This window comes from Orycteropus afer, unplaced genomic scaffold (assembly GCF_000298275.1).
Source record: "Orycteropus afer afer isolate SDZICR_OR568_19922 unplaced genomic scaffold, OryAfe1.0 scaffold00075, whole genome shotgun sequence".
Classification (NCBI taxonomy): Eukaryota; Metazoa; Chordata; class Mammalia; order Tubulidentata; family Orycteropodidae; genus Orycteropus; species Orycteropus afer.
In genome coordinates this window covers 1,712,649-1,733,487 of record NW_006921662.1, presented here as the reverse complement: position 1 = coordinate 1,733,487, position 20,839 = coordinate 1,712,649, and the positions used below count along the sequence as shown (strand labels likewise).

Here is a 20,839-nt window from a genome sequence, read left to right as displayed (position 1 = left end):
TGGTCCAGAGGGTGTGGACTTGTTTCTCCTTGTTCCTTTTTTTTTTTTTCCCCCATTCTATTTTTTTTTAATTTCAATGTGACATGCAGTAAATAAAAATAACAGTATTTATTAGCATTTATAATGCTTACAAGAAAAAGGACTATGAAAAGCAGTTTAATTTAGATTAAAGAAATCACTCTAATTTAAACTTACAATAACTCTATTTCCAAACTATAAACCTTGAAAATAATTCACAATAAAATCATAAGAGGTACTATTCCTAGATAAAACTCAGAGGCAGAAGAGGAAGGTGAACTGGTTAGAGACCCCGGGAATTCAAGAACAATTCAGCATCAGGGATTCATATAATCTTCAGTCCAACAGAAGGTGATGACTATCAGTAGGAGACAGACACAATTTGATTGTGTCACAACAAATTGGCCATCACAGAAAAATACAATAGACTACACTACTCATCATGAGTTTCTAAATATGTAATGACTAAAATAAAAATATAATACCATCTTATCCTTAAGACAATAATACTTAAACCTGGGAAACACATCTAAATGGAAGTAAGGTTTCTACACTTTACTGCATGGGAGTCTTGCCTACCACACCAAGAAAGCCCAGCAGAACTGGCAAGGGCAATTGATTGAAAGCCCCACTGGTAATAAGCGATCAGAGGAAGTGCTCTCCTCTGTTTCTGAGACTCTTCTCCACATAGAGGCATCATATGAATGGGAGACTCTGGAAAAACAGATTCTGCAACAAGTGTCAAGCCTGGAATATGCTCTCTGTCTCCTAAATGCATAGAGAAGTCCACCCAAACAAGCACTAAGCCAGGGGAGCCTCTTCAGCTCCATGGTGCTATGATCTCCCTATCCCTCAACAAGAGACATAGGGTGCCCTGCATCTAGCAGCACTGGATAATCCAACCACACTAAAATAATACTGCAAAGGGTCTGAAAATTAACTTATCATTGGACCCACTTCCCAAAAAAGTAAGGCAAGACCTGTGTGCCAAACCTGAAAAATATTTCAAAGCTAAAGACAAAGAAAAAATGTTGAAAACAACCAGAAATAGATGAACTATAGAGGAGCACCAACTCAAATGACAGTAAATTTTTCATTTGAAACTATGGAAGTCAAAAGGAAGTGAAAAAGTATTTTTTAAGGGCTGAAAGACACATGTTATCAAGAATGAACTCTATAACTAGAGAATTTATCCTTTAGGAATAAAGGAGAAATACATTATCAGATGAAAGAAAACGGAAAAAAAAAATTGTCACTAGTGTACCTAATCTTAAAAAATGGCCAGAAGATGTTCTTCAAACAGAATGACAATGATGAAAGGAAACTTAGAACAACAGAAAGGAAGAAAGAACAGTGGAGAGAGCAGAAATATGGGTAATGTCAGTGTAGGGAAGGCTAAAGAGGCCCCTAACTGAAAACTGCAGAATTAACAAAGTAGCAGCCATGATTTACTCAAAACCAAAACCTAACTCACTGCCATCGAGTCAATTCCAACTCATAGTGACTCCCTTTGGGTTTCCGAGGCGGCCAATCTTTACGGAAGTAGATAGCCCAGTCTTCCTTCCACGGAGTGGCTTGCTAACCTTCTGGTTAGCAGTCAAATGCCTTAGGCACTACACTACCAGAACTCTTCCGTGATTAAAGCAGACATTAATTATAAAACCTAACTTGCTATTTTTCCTTCCTTCTCCTTCATTTTAGGTAAATAGAATAGTTGAGTTCTTCACAGATGCTAATTTCTGTAGATTGTTTTTTTGCTTATACATTCTTTTGAATATGACTTTATCCCATGGCTGGTTTCATCTGAGAACTGCAGGCTGAAGGGGCAAGACAACCCTGAGAAGAGAAATATTGAGTCTGGTGCAATTGAGATAAAGAGGAACAAAGATACTCTTGGTGGTCCAAGAGATCCTCAACCCCCTTCCCATCTCTTTATATAATCATGTTTACCCCTATGCTCAGGAAGACAGACTTTTATAGAGAAGCAATTCTGTCTGTCTCCTCGTGTATCAATACTCAATAAATCTTTTGCTTTTCCCCTTCAACCTGTTGTGGTGACTGGCTCTATTCACGATAGGTGATAAGAACCTTGTTGTTCCTGCATCAAGTGTTGTCTAGAAAAACAGAACCGTTATCTATATCTATATCCACATCTGCACCTATATCTATTCTGTATACACAGAGATTTTAAGGCACTGGCTGAAGGATAGGAAAATTTAACACCATGAAAAAGGCAATACTACCCAAAGCAAACTACAGATGTAATGCAATCTTGATCTAGAGTTCATCATCATTCTTTACAGATATGGAAAAACCAATCACTAATTTTATATGGAATGAAAAGAGACTCAGGATAAATAAAGCACTACCGAAGAATAAGAACAAGGTAGGAGGCTTCACACTCCATGATCTCAAAAGCTACTATATAGCCACAGTAGTTAAAAAAAAGCCTGATACTGGTAGAACGACAGACACACAGACCAATGGAACAGAATTGAGAACTCAGAAAGAAGTAAATCCATCTACCTACGGTCAGTTGATTTTTGACAAAGGGCCAAAACTCATTAAATGGGGAAGAGACAATCTCTTTAGTAAATGGTGCTGGCAAAACTTTAGATCTATATGCAGAAAAATGAAACAGGACAAACATGTACAAAAACAAATTAAAGATGGATCAAAGACTTGAACATAAAGCCTAAAACTATAAAAGAAAAAATAGGGATGAACTTAGGGACCTTAAAACACTATTGAAGATAACTAAAAATGCACAAACACCAGAAGACTGGGACCTCCTGAAAATTAGACACTTACATGGATCAAAAGATTTTACCAAGGATAGATGGGTGGACAGGCTGAACAATTACATATGTCTATGCAGGGAGGAATGTGCTCTTGACCATGTATAGGGTTGGCAGACAGTATTGCTACAAGTGTATTTGTATGTTCTGTAAGCATTTCTAGGTATACAGTAGAGCTGACAAGGGACAAGTGTGCAGTCACTTCTTGGCCACAGCCTGCTACCCAGAGGGAGAAAGTAGTTGGACCTGTGGGCTCAGGACTATGGTCGTAGGGGACATCAAGCTCAATTGGCATAACATACTATATAAAAACATTGTTCTACATCTTACTTTGGTGAGTAGCAACTGGGATCTTAAAAGCTTGCAAGCAGCCATCTAGATGCAACGACAGGTCCCTCCTCGTCCAGAGCAAAGATGAATGAAGAAAACCAAAGATGAGCCTGATGGAACCCCTGAGGCTATGGCCCCTAGCTGCCCTTCAGGTCTGGAATTGATCCCACTCCCGTGGCTTCCAGCCAAACGGAAGACAGGCATATGATCTGAACGTTTACATTAGGTAGATACACTCCTTGGAGAGATCAATTATGGGAGAATAGAAGGGCTGTGTGGGCACACGGAGAGAGCTGGGGGGCTGGGAGCAGGAGTGCCTGGGAGGAAAGGACACAGGGAAGAGGTGGCTATGGGGAGCAAGTGGGAGGAGAGGTGTTGCATTGTGGGAGATTACAGTCAATATCATGAGGCAAAGTGTATGTGAACTGCTGTATGTAAGATGAATTTTCACTGTAAACTTTCACCCAAATCACAATAGAATTAAAAAAAAAAAAAAAAGATTTCTCCAAAAGAGTTAAAAGAGAACTTGTAGAGTAGGAAAAAAATTTGGCAACAACATATCAGACAAGGGCTAGTCTCTAAAATTAATAGAAAACTTTAGCAATCCAAGTAAAAATGGGCAGAGGACACGGACAGATAATTCACCAAACACATTCAAGCAGCTAACAAACACTTGAAGAAACCCTCACAATCATTAGCCATTAGAGAGATGCAAATCAAAACAATAACGAGATATCATTTCACCCTAGCACTAACAGCAAAGTTAAAAAATAAAAAAATAAAAACAAGTGCTGGTGAGGGTGTAGAAATGTATGTAAAATGGTGCAACCACTGTAGAAATAGTATGGCAATTCCTTCAATAGCTGGAAATAGAAATACTATATGATCCAGCAATCCCACTATTAGGTATATATCTTAGAGCAATAAGAGCCATGCAACGAGCACATATATGCACACTCATGTTCACTGTAGTACTATTCACAGCAGCAAAAAGCTGTAAACAACCTAAATCTCCATTAACAGATGAATAGTTCAACTATTGTACATACACACAGTGGAACACTACTCAAAGTTGAAGAACGTCAATGAATCTGTGACACATCTCATAACATGGATGAATCTAGATGACATTTTGCTGAGTGAAATTTGTCAATCGCAAAAGGTCAAATATTGTATAGGACCACTATTGTAAAAAGTCAAAGGTTTCACACACAAAAAAGTATACTTTGGTGGTAGACACATATTACCTTGGATGATGTGGAAGACAATTAAAAAAAGAAATTAAAAAGAATTCAAATAATATCTTACACAATACAATGGTTAAAGTGAAATGTAGTTCTATCAAAACAATAGACTTGTGTTTAATGGGAAAAAACTGAAAAATAAACTTAAAAATATATAGGATCTCTATGAAAATTACAGAATTTTGATGACTAAAACTGAAGAAGACCTGAATACAATTGGTACAGCATAGTTCCACAAAGACAATGTTCTACATCCTACATTGGTGAGTAGCAACTGGGGTCCTTAAAGCTTGTGAGCAGCCATGTAAGGTGTAATTATTGGTCTCTACCCATTCAAATCAAAGAAGAGTGAAAAAAAATCAAGATTCAAGGAAACAATTAGCCCAAAGCATTAATGGACTAGCGAACCCCAGCTTCTATGACCCTGAGACCAGAAGAACTAGATGGTGCCTGGCTACCACTGCTGACCCCTCTGAAAGGAATCACAATAGAAGGTCCTGGATAGAGTGGGAGGAAAATGTAGAACAAAGTTCAAAATAATAAGGAAAAGATCAGACTTATTGATCTGATGTAGATTGGGTGGAACCCCCAAAACTATGGCCCTCAGACATCCTTTAAGTCTAAACTCATCCATGCAGCTCAACTTTCAGCCAAACAATACACAGGCATATAAGGTGAACCATAAACCATATGGGATCAAAAGGGCAGCATTTGCCCAGGGACAAAGTTCAGAAGGCAGAAGGGATAGAAATGGTTAACACAGGGAGGAAATGAGAAGAGTGCTTCTACATTTTGGATACTGCAATCAATGTCACAAAACAAAATGTGTATGAATTGTTGATTGGAAATCCAATTTGCTTTGTAAACTTTCACCATATAACTATGCTGAGGAGATGGGTAGAAGAGATATTCTCTATTTCCAGGACTTGGCCCATAAACACCTTTCTAGGGGAATCTTCCATTTTCTTGTCTTCTCCAGTGGTTTGCTGCCACACAGCAGGATAAACTTGGAAGCCACTCTTTGAAGATGAGAAAAAAAAAAAAGAGGCTTCTACAACCTTGAATCACCATTTAGAAGACAATCACCCATTTTGGAACTCACATAAGTGAAATTTAAACTTCTATTTCATTAAGTCATAGAGATTTCAGGCAGTTAGGACTTCTTAACTTATTTAGTCATCCTTGGCAGCTCTTCAGAAATCAGATCCAATACACTACCAGTACATCCCACTTACTCTCCTATTTGGAGCTGTGGATCCATTGGTCACCCAGTGGCCTTTTATCCTATGAGACAATATTAGCAATGGCCTCTAACTAACAGAATCTCCACTTTATAACCCTAAACTCAGGATTTAAAAATATATAAATATATAACCCTTTCCCTTGTTCCAAAAAGGTTTAAAGTAGCTGACAAAAATTTATACACTACACCCAGACCAAATAAATTAGAAATAAATATGAAAAAAAAGGCCAAAGGTAACACAGAAACAGGAAATTCAAATATTCCCAAGTCTGAGGTAAATTTATAAGTATATTCCAGAAAGACCTATAAACTTGCAGATGCCATGTTTACCTATAGGATTTCTAGCAGCCTGCATGATGAGAAATGTGATGTATTACAAGGTTTATTTCATGCTTTTTATTATTTGTCAAGATTTATTTGTGTGCTTTTTATTAAGGTAAAAAGCATGCAAGCTTGCGGTTGTTCAAGAAAAATATCACTTATATTACCACTAGAAAAATTTTTCTCCTATGTGTTTTTTATAGAGGGAACAGTGTATAAGGAAATAAACAGCATTTTCTATAGCAAAGCTCATAGCAAACAGCCATGAAGCAGTCAGTGTTCATTACACTTCAAAACTAAAATGATAAAAGAAAGGTAATCCTAAATGTAAATAGAAAACAAAAACCAGTGTGTGTGTCAGAGTAGAACTGACTTCTGTAGCATTTCCAGTAGATCATATTTCAGTAGATCACCAGGCCTTTCTTCCAAGAAGCCTCTAAGTAAGGTTGAACCTCCAGCTTTTTGGTTGGCAGTCAGGCGTGTTACACATTTACACAGGGACTCCCAGTGTTATTAGAACACCCCTACCCACTTATCTCCTATTTTTCATTTACTTTTCTCAGAAATCCACGACTGAAATCTTTTCCTCAGATATCATTTAATCTGTTGAGAAAGAAGCTGAGATTGTAATTTGTTTTGCTGGTGGTATCTATGTAAATATGGGTAAATTGCTATTCATTAGCAAATGTGAGGAATATCTCAAACCTTAAGGAAGTTTTCAGCAGACACTAACACACACACACACACACACATGCAAATTTCCTCTGGGTTTTAGAGTACAGATGCTGTAGAAAAGCACAGTGTATTTTAAATTTGATACGAGGAACAACTTTGTCTATAAAACAGTTCAATATTACTTCAGGCTAGATAATTGTTCTAAACATTTTTTTAAAAATCAAATTTAAGAAAAAATTATCATTGTTATCAAATTTAATAACATGAGACACAGAGTTTCTGTTTATAAGGTAAAGAATTTGAGTTGGGAACCAATTCTAAGTAAAATGTATAAAAATGTTCTTCCATACATCTCTTCTATCTCTATTTTTAACACTTTCCTCATGGTTGCAGAATTACAATATGTCAAACAAGGTATTTCTCATTCCCACAAGGGGGACCCTTTTAACCATACCACAGAATTTACACACTACAGACTTTACTACAACTTAGTATGCCATTTGATTCAATCCTAGGTCTTCCATAAAATGCTAGAAAATTAAGTCATTGCCCCTCTCCTTGGCCTCACCTGTGAATCCCGGCTGACAGATACAGATGTAACCTGAGGCTTCATGGTAGCTGAAGGCAGAGGGCAGCTCAGCAATGTGTCCATATTGTTTCTCTAAAGACAGCTCCACACATTCTCCATCCGACTGGCAGGGGTTACTAAGGCACTCATTGATGTCAGTCTCGCAGTGGGCTCCTGTGTATCCTGCAGGAGAAAAATTCAGAGAAGCCACTGAATTAAAGATTTTAAACAATATAGCATATGCCTAAAAGGAGGCCAGCCACTGGGCAGGAAACAATGAACAAGATGATGTGCCCACCCAAAGGAGCTAGAAAGGAGTATCTGCAAGGAGGAAACTCACATGGAAAGAAATAGTAGTAACAAGGAATCACTTGTATCAAACTGGCCAATGCTTTTCAGAAACATTTGATTTAATGTTGAAATTAAAAGGGACTTTAGGGTAACCTTGATTTAATCTGTACATTCTAATTTGAGACTCCAAATTCACCAAAAAAATTCAATTGTTTGAATTTTATCAAGGGAGAAAAGAAAATCTTTTACAAGAGAATAACTGAGAAGTCAGCAGTACCAGTCAACACTAAATTCTTTTCTCAAACCTCAAAGTAAGGGTAAATGGTCACGTCTTGAGAGAGAATAGTAAATTATTTTATATTTGTATAGATTTAGCTAGAATATTTTATTAGAGCCAAGAATAAAAGTGATAAGATTTGAATGATTTATTAGTTTATAAAAATGAAAATATTCAGTATAAAAGAAAGTTCTCTTCCGGTACTGTTTCTTTGCTTTCACATACATACAAGTGTACCTGTAAAAAAAAAAAAATGTATATATATATATATATATATATATATGTGTGTGTGTGTGTGTGTGTGTGTGTACGTGTGTGTGTATATGTATGCATACTTACATACACATACATATGTAGTATGTGGGTGTGGGTGTTTATAACATAATGATATTATATTGAATTAGGCCTAACTCATAAAATTTTTAACTAACAAATATTCTGTAATATGGATTTACTATAACTTAATCATCCCCTTACTGGTTTTATACACATTTTTGCTGTCAGAAGCAATACTGCAATAAATGTCCTTATATATGCCTCCTTATATATGTGTTTGAGTGTAAAACTCAGGTCTATGCCTAGAAGTAGGATTTCTGGGCTATTACTAAGGTACGTTTTTTATTTTAAATATATGCTGACACACTCCTATAAGGTAATTGTACCATTTGCATACCTAATAGCAGCAGATGAATGTTCACTTGGCTCTAAACTCTTGCAGGTATTTGGTGTCACCAAATTTTAAAAATTTTGCCAGTTGGTTGTATGGCAAATAGTAACTCATTGTTTTCTTGGTTTACATTTTCCCTGTTTATTACGTAGTTTAACATTTCTTCAAGTTTTTTGGCGGCATTTATATGTCCCTTCTATGAATTTATAGGCGTTCTGGTGGTACAATGGCTTAGGCTGCTAACCAAAAGTTTGGTGGTTCAAACCCACCAGCTGCTCCCTAGGAGAAAGATGAGACCTATGGAGCAGTTCTCTTCTGTCCTACAGAGTCACAATGGGTTAGAATTGACTCGATGGCAGTGGGTTATGTTTGAGTTTTGGGGTCTGTGAATTTATGATTCATATGTTTTTCCTGGTTTTCTATTAGACTGTTTTCTCATTGATTTATAAGAGTTATTCATGTATTAGGAATAATACTATACCAAAATGTAAATATAGTAGGACACTGATGACTGGGACGAGGACAATATGATTCATATTGTAAGATGGTGAGGGAAATGCATGAAGTGGTTAAAGGACCACAATTCAACTTGGCAATACAAGGGACTTTATAGTTGACCAGTCAACTAAGTGACTTAAAATGTCACTAACTCAGCTGAGAGATATGCTTTTAAATAAAATCTATAATAAAAAATTGTAAAACGTGTAATTCAGGTATGCTATTTCTTTATTTTTTTAAAAAAATCAATGATTTCCCCTTTCACATAGAATAAAATGCAAAATTCTTAACATGACCTAGCATTTCCAGCATGATCAAGCCCCCTGCATACCTCAACATTCTTATTTTACCACATTTCATCTTTACTTCCCTTGGGCCTATGTGATATTTAAAACCCCAAGAACTTTTTAGTATGTTGTGATTTCATTTTCATTTGACTCTAAATATTTCCTGATTTCTCTTATTCTTCCTTGACCCATTGTTTGCTTAATATGTGCTATTTAATGTCCTCATATTTGTGAATTTTCCAGTTTTCTTTCCATTGTTTATTTTATGTTTCATTCTACTGTGATTAGAGAAGATACTTTGTAGATTTCAATCTTTTTAAATTAATTGAGACTTGTTTTGTGCTCTACCATATGGTCTCTCCTAAAGAATAATCCCTGTGCCCTGGAGAAGAATGTGTGTTGGGCTGTTGCTGGGTAGAGTATTCTATGTATAACCATTAGGTCTAGTTGGTTTATAGTGTTCTTCAAAACCTCTGTTTCTGTATTGATAGCTTTTCTTGATGATCTTATCATTATTGAAAGTGGTGCATTAAGTTTCCAACTATTCATGTAGATCTCACTATTTTTCCTTTCAATTCCGTTAGTGTTTGCTTCATATATTTTGGGGCTCTGATATTAGGTATATATGATATAGTCACTCCAGCACTCTCTTTTGCTTACTATTTGTATGGAATATTTTTTTAATATTTTACTTTCAACCTATTTATGTCTTTGAGTCTAAGATGTGTCTTTTGTACACAGCATATAAATGGGCCTTTTTTTTTTTTTGTTAAATCCATTCTACCACTCTTTGCCTTTTAATTGGAGAATTTAATCCATTACGTTTAAAATAAATACTGATAAGGCAAGAATTACTTCTGCCACTTTGCTGTTTATTTTTGGTGTCTTACTTTTTTTGCCCCTCAACTCCTCCAATGCTGCCTTCATTTGTGCTTAATTGATTTCTTCTTGTGAACAATTTGATTCCTTTCCCCTTTCCTTTTTTGTATATTTTTAAGATATTTTCTTTGTGTCCTCTTAGTTCTGTATGAAGAAATTGGCATTTAATCTTGAGGAGGTCTTGTATGGGGCAATTCACTTCTCTCTTGCAGCTTTCAGTACTCTCTCTTTATCTTTGGTTTTTGAAATGTCTTTTTCTCTAGTTTGCTGATTCTTTTTCTGCCTACTCAAAACTGCTGTCCAGTCCCTCCATTTTTCATTTCAATTCCATGTATTTTTTAGTTCCACTAATCCTATTGTTTTCTTTCAATAGTGTCTACCTCTTCATTCTCATTTTGTTCATGTATTGTCTTCCTGATTTCCTTTATTTCTTTGACCATGTATGTTTTCCCTTAACTCTGAATTTTTACTGTTGTTTTAAAGTTTTCTATTCTGTCAATTATCTAAGTTTCCTTAGAGATAATTTTACTCCCTTTGTCTTGTCCTTTTGAATGGGCCATCATTTCCAGTTTTTTGTTGCCTTGTGACTTTTTTTTGAAAGTGATATATTAAAATATTACAATATATTTGCTCTAGGCATGCATGTAGCTTTTTCAGTTTCTCTGTATGCAGAGTGCTTTTGGAAATGTTAATTTCAGTAGGAAAGTCTCAGGTGGTCACAACTTTCAGTCTTTGTTTACAACTCCCTTCCCTTCCCCAACGTGTGTGCGCTCCAATGCAGACCTGACCAAGGCTTCAGTCTTTCAGGTAGCTCCCAGATGGATCAGAACAGACAAATGGTCCACCAGCAAAGTCTGCCCTGTTCACTCCAGAGGCCAGGGAGTGAGTCCCTCTGAGAGCACAAATTCTCAGAGAGCACCGGGTGGAGATGGGAGGAGACACTAGGGAAAAAAAAAATGTTTTTTAGCTCTAGTGGCATAGTGCCTAAAGCATTTGACTGCTAACCAGAAGGCTGGCTGTTCAAACCCACCAGCCACTCCTTGGAAGGAAGATTGGGCAAACTACTTCCTTAAAGAAACCACCTGGAAACCCAAGGAGGGGTTGCTATGAGACAGAAATGACTCAACGGCAGTGAGTTTTTTGTTTTTTTAATCCTTAAAAAGTTGCCTTTTTACCCCATCAGCTTTCAATTAGTTGCTGCAATCGTCTGCATACCTTTCAGAGTTCTTACTGAGTTGAGAGTAGAAATTTCTAGCTGTTCTTGGTGCTTGTGTGGCAGAGACAGGACCTTAGATCTGCCGATGCCACCATTTTTCCAACTACCTCCTCTTTATGCAATTTTAATAACAATATAAATGGGTTCATATATCAAAATATAACCACAACATAAATTCAGATGCTTAATAGTATAATAAATATGTTACATATTACCCTTGGGGGCTTACTCAGTCATCTGAAGAAGAAACTTACAGTTGAAGGAGAAAAATAAAATACATGTTAGAGCTAGACCCCACAATCCTTTATAGCAAATCCCTGAAGAAACCTCCTATCTTTAACTTGAATGTCTATTATTAAATATTTTTATTTCATGCTTAAAGACATAAAAAATATGCACTAAGTAATTTTTTATATACAAACATTGTTGTGCTACATTGAACTCTGTAAAGAAAATTTCTTGTACTAATTTTCAATTTTCTTCTCATTCTAAGTCTCAAAACTCATAGACTAGGTTAAGAAATAATTTAGGACCTCCATAAACACTTTTGTGCTTTTCTGGCTCATGCATTATCTCATTCATATTGTGAACATTAGGAAGGTTCTGATTTATAGTCGTGCCAGTCCTGTCCTCACCACCAGGGCCCTGTGGGGATTTTATTTGCTGTTCCCTTTAACCATGTCTACAAATAGACTCTTTCAGTCAAGGCTATATTCAATAGTTTTAATAAGTTTTTCTATAAAACTCTGTGCAAAGAAACAAGAGTTTCTTTGGATCAAATCCCTAGGGCTTTTATATTATTTTTTTGTTTTGTTTTGTTTTTACTAACTAATTCAATCATATTTAAGTAATGGGAAAACTTATATTAGGTTGGCATTTGAGGTGACTAACACTTCTCGTAATCACTTTTGAAATGAGTCCCCTAGGTGATTATAGCAGTGGATTCTCACTGTTGCTTTTAGTGGCAGTGGTTTCATGATCCAAATGAGTGGTTTCTTTTTCTTAGATCTATATAGCAGTTTGAAGGATTAAATCCCTTTATACATAACAGTGAGAATAGGGTATAAAGACATCCTAAATTTTCCATTAGGCAAAATCACCATCCGTTCAGTGACCCAAGATAGAAACCCAGAAACAGAATTGTCCTCCATCTATCCTACTTTCTTAATCACCCTATCATTTTCACCACCTAAATGATTCTATATATCCTGTTACTTACATTTCTAGTACTGTTGTTGCCTTAGTTCATGCAAACTGAAGCATCAGTTTCCTCCCAGCTTGCAATTAGTTGTTTAAAATTGCTGCAGAATCCTCTAACTGGATTCTCTGCCTTCAGGTTTGTTTTCCTCAATCATCTTCCACTAAGCTGCCACAAAGCTCTTTATTTCTTCTCAACTTTATTTGTTGTTGTTGAAAATACACACAGCAAAACATACACCAATTCGACAGTTTTCCCATTTACAATTTAGTGGCATTGATTATTAAAATTACATACTATGCTTGGAGGCTTACTCAGTCATCTGAAAAAGAAACTTACAGTTGAAGGAGGAAAATAAAATCACATTCAAGTTGTGCAGCAATTCTCACCCTCCTTTTCTGAGTTGTTCCATCCTCATTAACATAAATTCACTGCCCCCTAAACTTCGTATCTCATCTTTTTAGTTGCTCTTGTCAATTTGATCCCGTTTTAAAAACAAACAAAAACCACTGTCATTGAATTGATTCCAACTCGTAGCAACCCCCATTGGGTTTCTAAGGCTATAAATCTTTATGGAAGTAGATTGCCTCATCTTCCTCCCATGGAGCAGCTGATGGGTTTAAACTGCTGACCTTCTGGTTAGCATCCAAATGCCTACCCACTATGCTACCAGAGCTCCCTTTTGATCCCATATAGATAGTTTTTAAAAGAGCATAATGCTCAAGGTACACCTTTTTTGCTTTTAAGCTAAACTTTTGTTCCTTTTTAAGATGATTTCAGGGGAAATTTTTGGTTTAAGGTTTAAAGGTTATCTTAGGGCAATTGTTTCAGAGTTTCATCCACCCTCCATGGTTCCAGAAAGTCTAGACTCCATGACAATCTGAAATTCTATCACACATTTTCCCCCTTTTGATTAGAATTTTTCTATGCACTCTTTGATCAAAATTTTCAGTAATGATAACCAGTTACCATCCAATTCTCGTTTTGTGGCAAAAGGGGTAGGCTTTCATGGAGGTAATTAGCCACACATTAAATATCTATCTCCTATTCCTGACTCTCCTTTTTCCTCTTTTGCTCCAGGTGAATAGAGACCAATTGTTGTGCTTTGGATGGATGCTTGTAAGCTTTTAAGACCCCAGGAACTATACAATGAACTAGGAGGTAGAACAGAAGCACTAAGCACACTATTATGTCAATAACTGGGAAGTTCCTTGAAAACATGACCCTAAACCTCAAAACCAAGGAATCAAATCTCACGAGATGTTTGGTTGTACATAAGAAGCCTCAGCAACTAATTTTTTGTCATTGTTTTAAATATATATATCAAACTACTTTTGCCAATTCAACTCTTTACAGGTACTCAGCTTATTACAGCAATTACAATAACTGGCTGTGCAACCCTACCCTTAATCAATGAATTTTTTCCTGTCACCATTAACCCCCCTTTCCTTCTCCCTCCTTAACCACTAATAAATTTATTTTTCTATACACTTGCCTTTTTTGTCTTTTTATTTATATGAGGTCATATAATATTTGCCCTTTTGTGACAGACTTGTTTTGTTCACCATACACACATTCCTCACTTGTCAACATGGTTAGGTTTCAAAGACCAGGTCATTATGTGAAAATTGGTGTTTCAAGAAAATGGAAGATTGCCACATCAGATCACAAAATGAAAGATGACTACATCATTACTTAATTGCCAAAATATAGCATAACTGTCAAACCACTGAGAATCATGGCTCAGCCTAGTTGACACATAACCTTAACCATCACAGCCAGTGTTACTATTGCCTAGCACCTAAGTAAGCATCCATTACTTCCTGATACATGTTGTTAATGTGAAATAGTCAGATGGTTGATTTTTTTTCCTATTGTCATAATGTGAAATGTTGGATAACAAGACAATTATCCAAGCTGAGAAGTATTCCACTATATATATATATAGGAGGCTGGCAGTTCAAACCCACCAGCCACTCCTCGGAAGGAAGGTTGGGCAATCCTACTTCCGTAGTGATAACTGCCTCGGAAACCCAAGGAGGGGTCGCTAGGAGTCAGGGCCGACTCGATGGCAAATAACAACAACAACAAATATATATATATATATATATGTATATATAAAACATTTTGTTATATATAGATAGATAGATAGATAACATTTTGATTATCCATTCATCTGTTGATGGGTATTTAGGTTGTTTACACCTTTAGGCTATTGTGAACAGGGCTGGGTCATATGGTAGTCTGACAGTTTTTAAAAAATTAACAGGTCTTATTATGTCACTTCCCCCATAATTTTTAAGGTAGAAATGTAACAGTGCAATCAGACTTCAGTCTTTCCCTCCAGTCCCATCTCTCTACCAGTATCCCTACATATGTCAGTGTTTTTTGAATAATCACTTAAAATTCCACAATTGAACATGTTCTTTTCTTTGTAGGCACCTGCCTACCTCTCTTCCTTCCTTCTTTTTCTACTTCCTCTCTTCTTTCCTTAAGTAAGTAATGAGTTACTATGTGCTAGCCACAAGGCCTAGTATGGTCAACTTTCTGATTTGCTATCTAGTTAACATTTATTGAGGACTTAATTTGAAGCAGGCTGAGCTAGGAACTTTATATACTGTACTGTATTTATTTCAAAACAATGCTAAGAGGTGGGTATTACTATCATCTCTGCTTATTCTTGAGGATCCTTGTAGATGACGAAACTGAGGTACACAACAGTAAATAACTTGTCCAAAGTCAAACGGTTTGTGAGTATATTTCTGGTACATACCTAGTCATCTCTCATGTTTTAAAATGGTGCCTCTTTGTTAAGTCACCTCTGCACTTCTTGTCTCCTTATTGTCTTTAACAGAATTCATTATAACTCCTTCTTATATCCATTACTTCACTATGTACATTTTTGTACATTGTCTCCCTACCAGAATTACAGCTTCTTAGAAGAAGAAAATACCATGTCTTTTTGATTCCTTGATATATATAGTGGGAACATGAATCTATGTGGCTTAATTGATTGAATCTATGAATGAACAGAACACTATCTTTTTAGGCAGGTTTTCTTAACTCTACAACTCCATTACAAACCCCCTAGAGAGCTAAAACTAGCTCTCCTACCTAATTCACACTTTCTGGTCAAGAACTCAGTTTTAATAATAGTTGCTCTTTTTTGAGTGCCTAATGTTTGCCAAAGGATCTCTGTGGTTCAATGGTTAACTACTCAGCTACTAATCAAAAGCTCAGTAGTTCAAACTCATCAGTGGCTCCACAGGAGAAGAGATGTGGTGATTTCCTCCTGTAAAGATTATAGCCTAGGAAAATCTATGGGGGAGATTCTACTCTGTCATATAGGGTCTTTGAGTTGGAACCAATTCGACAGCAGCCAACAATACCAATAACAATATGTGCCAGACTCTATAATTTTACTCTCTACAACAGCACTACAAGTAAACTACTTTTATCCCTCTTTTGTAGATGATGAACCTACAGTCTAAGAAGTAACTCACCCAAGTTCACTCAGCTAATAAGTAGTGGACCTTTCCTATTGTGACACTGTCCACTCCACCCTCTGCCTCTGGTCAGAGTCACTTCATGAGTGTTGGTTGATGACAAGAATATGGAGCAATTTGTTTTGGAAACTTTTCAGGATCTAAGTGAAGCAACAAAAAAGGATAGCTGACATGTCCTATCAATTCTCTGGAAGTAGGGGGACATACAACATACATAGATTTCTGAACCAAAAAATATTCTAAGCTTCATTTTCTATTTTCATTGTTATTACCTACAAAATACCTTTAATCAAAAACATTAAAAGTTCCTTAAGCAGTGGAACATCTTTCAACCAAAGCTACTAGCCATAGACTCCTATCTCCCTGTTTTGTCCCCAAACACAGGATTATTCTCTTCTTAAAAATAAATAAATAAATAAATAATTTAGAAAAATAAATGGGGCGAGAGATAGATGATTAGTACAGTTATGTAACTGAAAAACTATGTTTGTTGAGTTGATTCTGGTTCATGGAGACCCTATATGTGTCAGAAAGAACTGTGGTCCACAGAGTTTTCAATGGCTGATGTTTCGGATGTAGGTTGTCATGACTTTCTTCTGAGGTAGCTCTGGATGGACCCAAACTTCCAACCTCAAAGTTAATATCTGAGCCATTAACCATTCGCACCACCCAGGGACTCCAAGCTTATATAAACAAACCTTGAAAAATCATAAATTTATCATTTATTTTTCAGTAAATCAAGAAAGAAGAGAGGAGATGCTGTACCTTTCATTTCAATCATGAAATTCTAGGGAGATTTAAACTAAAAGTATGTCAAGTAGGTTACTTGCCAATTAACATCAGCATTGAGTCAAGTGTTGCATACTATTTTCTAGTTATTCTGACATCAACTTTACACTCTAGTCTAGAGTTCCATAAAGCCTTCTCATTACCATTTATGTGTAATTTCTGGCTGTGGTTAATGTATGCTTAATTTGAATTCTTCTTTGTGTTATAGGTTCCTAGGAGAATTCTCCTATTTCTGGAATATTATTCTATACCCTCTGTGGGTATCATCATAACCATGTTGACTGATTCCATGAATTATAAGACAAACTCCTAGGATTTCAACATTATTTCATGGATTTCTACCCTTTCCAGGTGTCTAAGAGAATATTTTAGAAGCAAAGGAAGCATCTGTCAGTGATTTTTTTCTCTATGAAGATGCTGAATTTTGTCATTTGATTGATTTTCTCCATCTGTTTCTTCTAGAGAGTTCTGATTACTGGGCAGGTTGCTCACCTACTTCAGATAACGCTTAGCATAGCAGGAGGTATGTATAAACGTTGAAAAGCACAGTTAAATTAAACTACAATAACTAGAAGAAAGTTGATTTTAAACCTTTAACAAGAAGAAATTTTAGTTTTACTTTTATACAAAAGATTTGTTTCTATTCTAAGAGAAAAAAAAAATGGTGGAATTTATATTGTCACTTACCAGGCCAGCAGTGACAAGTGTAATTGTCAACACTGTTCTCACATGTAGCATTATTATGACAGGGTTTTGACCAACACAGAGGCATCAAGGTCTCACAGTGTATCCCTGTGAATCCACTACCCGTGCAGTTACAGTTATATCTGGAGAGTAAAATGAAAGTTTCATGTCAACTCTTGGTCATATTAAGATAAATTATCTTTTTCCTGTCCTCTTTACCTGTCCATCAACTTGAGGTTAATGGTACAGTCTTAATACTTACATCAAAATCTCAGGAAGTGGCTCTAATAGGCCTGAAAGTATTATGAGTTTCCTATTAATGCATTATCATTAGAAAACATTTACTTTGTTTTAAATTTATAATACAGCTTCATGTAAACTTATTTGGAAACCATGATTGTTTCCTTCAGTTTTCTCATCCATAAATTGAAGATGATATTATGCATGTCAGAGGGTGAAATGTGCCTGTAAGGAAGAAAGCTCCATCTCTCAAGCATCAGGAGGCATTGAATAAATTGCTATTAAATAGTTCTAAATAAAATTGTTAATATTTTGAAGGCAGTAAAGAATGATTAATATCATTATGGCACTCTTTTATTTATAGGGCCGATTAATAAGGTTCTTCATGAAAAATGAAACAACACATTACAAAAAAATCAGACCTCATTAAATCAGTTGCGACTTATGATTTTCTCTTATTTTTAAATCACAAGAATAATTTAGCACCACATTTTTGATCATTTGTTGATGATTATCTGACAGTCTCGGTCAGATACATTCACCAGAGCTCCTGCTTCCTGGCTAAAACATCTGATGGGGAAAGTTGTTGACTTCATCAAGAGGAGGCTTTTAATTTAGATTAAATCTCCTCAAGGTTTTAGTACTGTAAAAACATAGGTGAACATATGCAGTTTAGATAAAATAAGTATCTATTGGTATTGTTGTTGCTTGTCATTGAGTTGATCCTGACTCATGGTGGCCCCATGTGGGCAGAGTAGAACTGCTCCATAGGGTTTTCAAGGCTGTGCCCTTTCGGAAGCAGGTCTCCAGACCTGTCTTCCCAGGTGCTTCTGGGTGAGTTCTAAATTTCAACCTTTAGTCCAGCGCTTAGCCACCTGTACTACCCTAGGACTACTAAAGTAGTCCTAGGAAGAAAAGATAAAGCCATTAGAGTCCTATTCACCATGACTGTGCATATTTACCACTAAACACAGATATTCCAAAACCAAACCAGTTGCCATTGAATCCATGCCAACTCATGTGACCTATGTATACAAAGTAGAAAGTGCTCCATAGGGTTTTCAAGGTTATGACATTTTGGGAGCAGATAACCAGGCCTTTCTTCCCCAGTGCTTCTGGGTATATTCAGATAGCAACCTTTGCATAAATAGTCAAGCTCTTAACCCCTCATGCCATACAGATAGATATTAGAACTTCACTAATACCTGAAATATTAGCCAAATGTAATGTGACTATAATTTTTGTGTATCTTGCTAGTTAGAAATCCTCTATTTACTAATCCATTCATTTAATGAAAAATACTTACTAAAACCCTACTATTTGTAAGATGTTGAAGAGAAGGTAGTTCCTGACTCAAACAAAATCTCACTGCTGTCAACACAATTCTGACTCATAGTGACCCCCCATTGGGTTTCCAAGCTGTAAATCTTTATGGAAATAGATTGCCTCATTTTTTTTTTTTTTTTTCCCATGAAGCAGCTGATGTGTTCCAACCACTCACCTTTTGGTTAGCAGCTGAATGCCTTAACCACCACACCGTCAGAGCTTCTGCTTCCTGACTGAAACCAAACTCACTGCCATCGAGTTGTTTCCAATTCATAGTGACCCCCATTGGGTTTCCCAGGCAGTAAATCCCATCTCCCTTCCGTGCAGTGGCTAGTGGGTTTGAACCACCAATCTTCTGCTTAGTAGTCAAATGCCTTAGACACTGTGCTACCAAAACTCCTTGCTTCCTGACTAGGGGACATCAATTTATAAAATTAGAGGTCATTTGGATAATTCCCTTGGTCTAGAAAAGCCTTTTTTTTAAAAAAAAAAAAAAAAAAAGTTTACTTCTCTCATTTCCCTATGCTAATTTTTTGTTGTGGAAAATTAAACTCTGGTCATATTTGTGTCCTTGTGCTTATCCTCTTCCCAAAATTAAAGTCTAATAGCAGGTAATAAAAATGATAAGGGTAAAATAAAGCAGTCCTGGTGGTGCAATGATTAAGCACTAGGCTGCTTACCAAGAATTGGCAGTTTGAGTTCACCTGGGTGCTTGATGGGGTACAGACCTAGTGATCTGCTAATGTAAAGGTTAACCAAACCCACTGCCCATCAAGTTGATTCTGACTCATAGCAACCTTGTAGAATGGAGTAGAACTGCCCCACAGGGTTTCCAAGCTGTAAATCTTTAAGGAATTAGATTGCCACATCTTTCTTCCACATGACGTGGAGCAGCTGGTGGGTTTGAAGCCAAACTGTGGACCTTTCAGTTAGTAGCCAAGTGCTTTAACCACTATTCCATCAAGGCTACTCCCATAAAGATTGTTGTTGTTGTTCTTGTTATGTGCCATGGAGTCCAACCCAACTCATAGTGACCCCTCCTTGGGTTTCCGAGGCAGTATCACTACGGAAGTAGATCGCCTAACTTTCCTTCCAAGGAGTGGCTGGTAGGTTTGAATCATCAGCCTTCTGGTTAGCAGTCAAGTGCCTTAGACACTATGCCACCAGAGCTCCCCCCATAAAGATTACAGCCTAGAAAACTCTATAGACAGTTCTACTCTGTTACAGGTGATGGCTATGTGTTGGAATCAACTTGAGGGCACCTAACATCAACAAAAAAGGAACTCTGGTGGTGTAGTGCCTAAGGCATTTGACTGCTAACCAGAGGTTGACATTTCAAACCCATCAGCCACTCTGGGGGAGGAAAATGGGGCAATCTATTTCCCAAATAATTACTGTCTTGGAAACCCAATGGCGTTCGCTATGGGTCAGAATCAATGATGGAGGTGGGTTTTTGGTTAACATCAACAAAGGGAAAAATGAACACATTATTCTTGTCACATACATTTAAGTGAGGAAAATAAAAGATAAAAAGGTTTTAGCCCCAATCTCTATGTATTTCCATAGAGTCAAAAGTTTTGGGTAATTTCTGTCCTGAGGCTTTCTGGAGACATTAAACCAGGAAGGAGGAGCCTCCTTCTTTTTCTTTGGAGTTCTTGTGTGAAAACTTCCATTCTGGTTCCATCTTTGTGGTGGTCAGTTTCCTTCGGATATTTAGGTTCATGTCACTGGAGCATGATGTAGGTACAACTAAAAGTCAGAGGCAATTCATGGAATGTGGTTAA

The 20,839-nt window shown here is 36.6% G+C and overlaps 1 protein-coding gene across 1 annotated transcript in view; it reads right to left on the bottom strand.

Annotated features, from left to right (window-relative positions):
• Positions 1-20,839, bottom strand: part of CRB1 (crumbs cell polarity complex component 1) — a 315,639-nt gene that overhangs the window by 188,495 nt on the left and 106,305 nt on the right. The window contains exons 4-5 of the mRNA XM_042780974.1: positions 17,493-17,632; positions 7,198-7,380 (exon numbers count right to left, since the gene is read on the bottom strand). Of these exons, the coding sequence (XP_042636908.1) occupies positions 7,198-7,380; positions 17,493-17,632 (323 nt within the window). The remainder of the gene's footprint in view (positions 1-7,197; positions 7,381-17,492; positions 17,633-20,839) is intronic.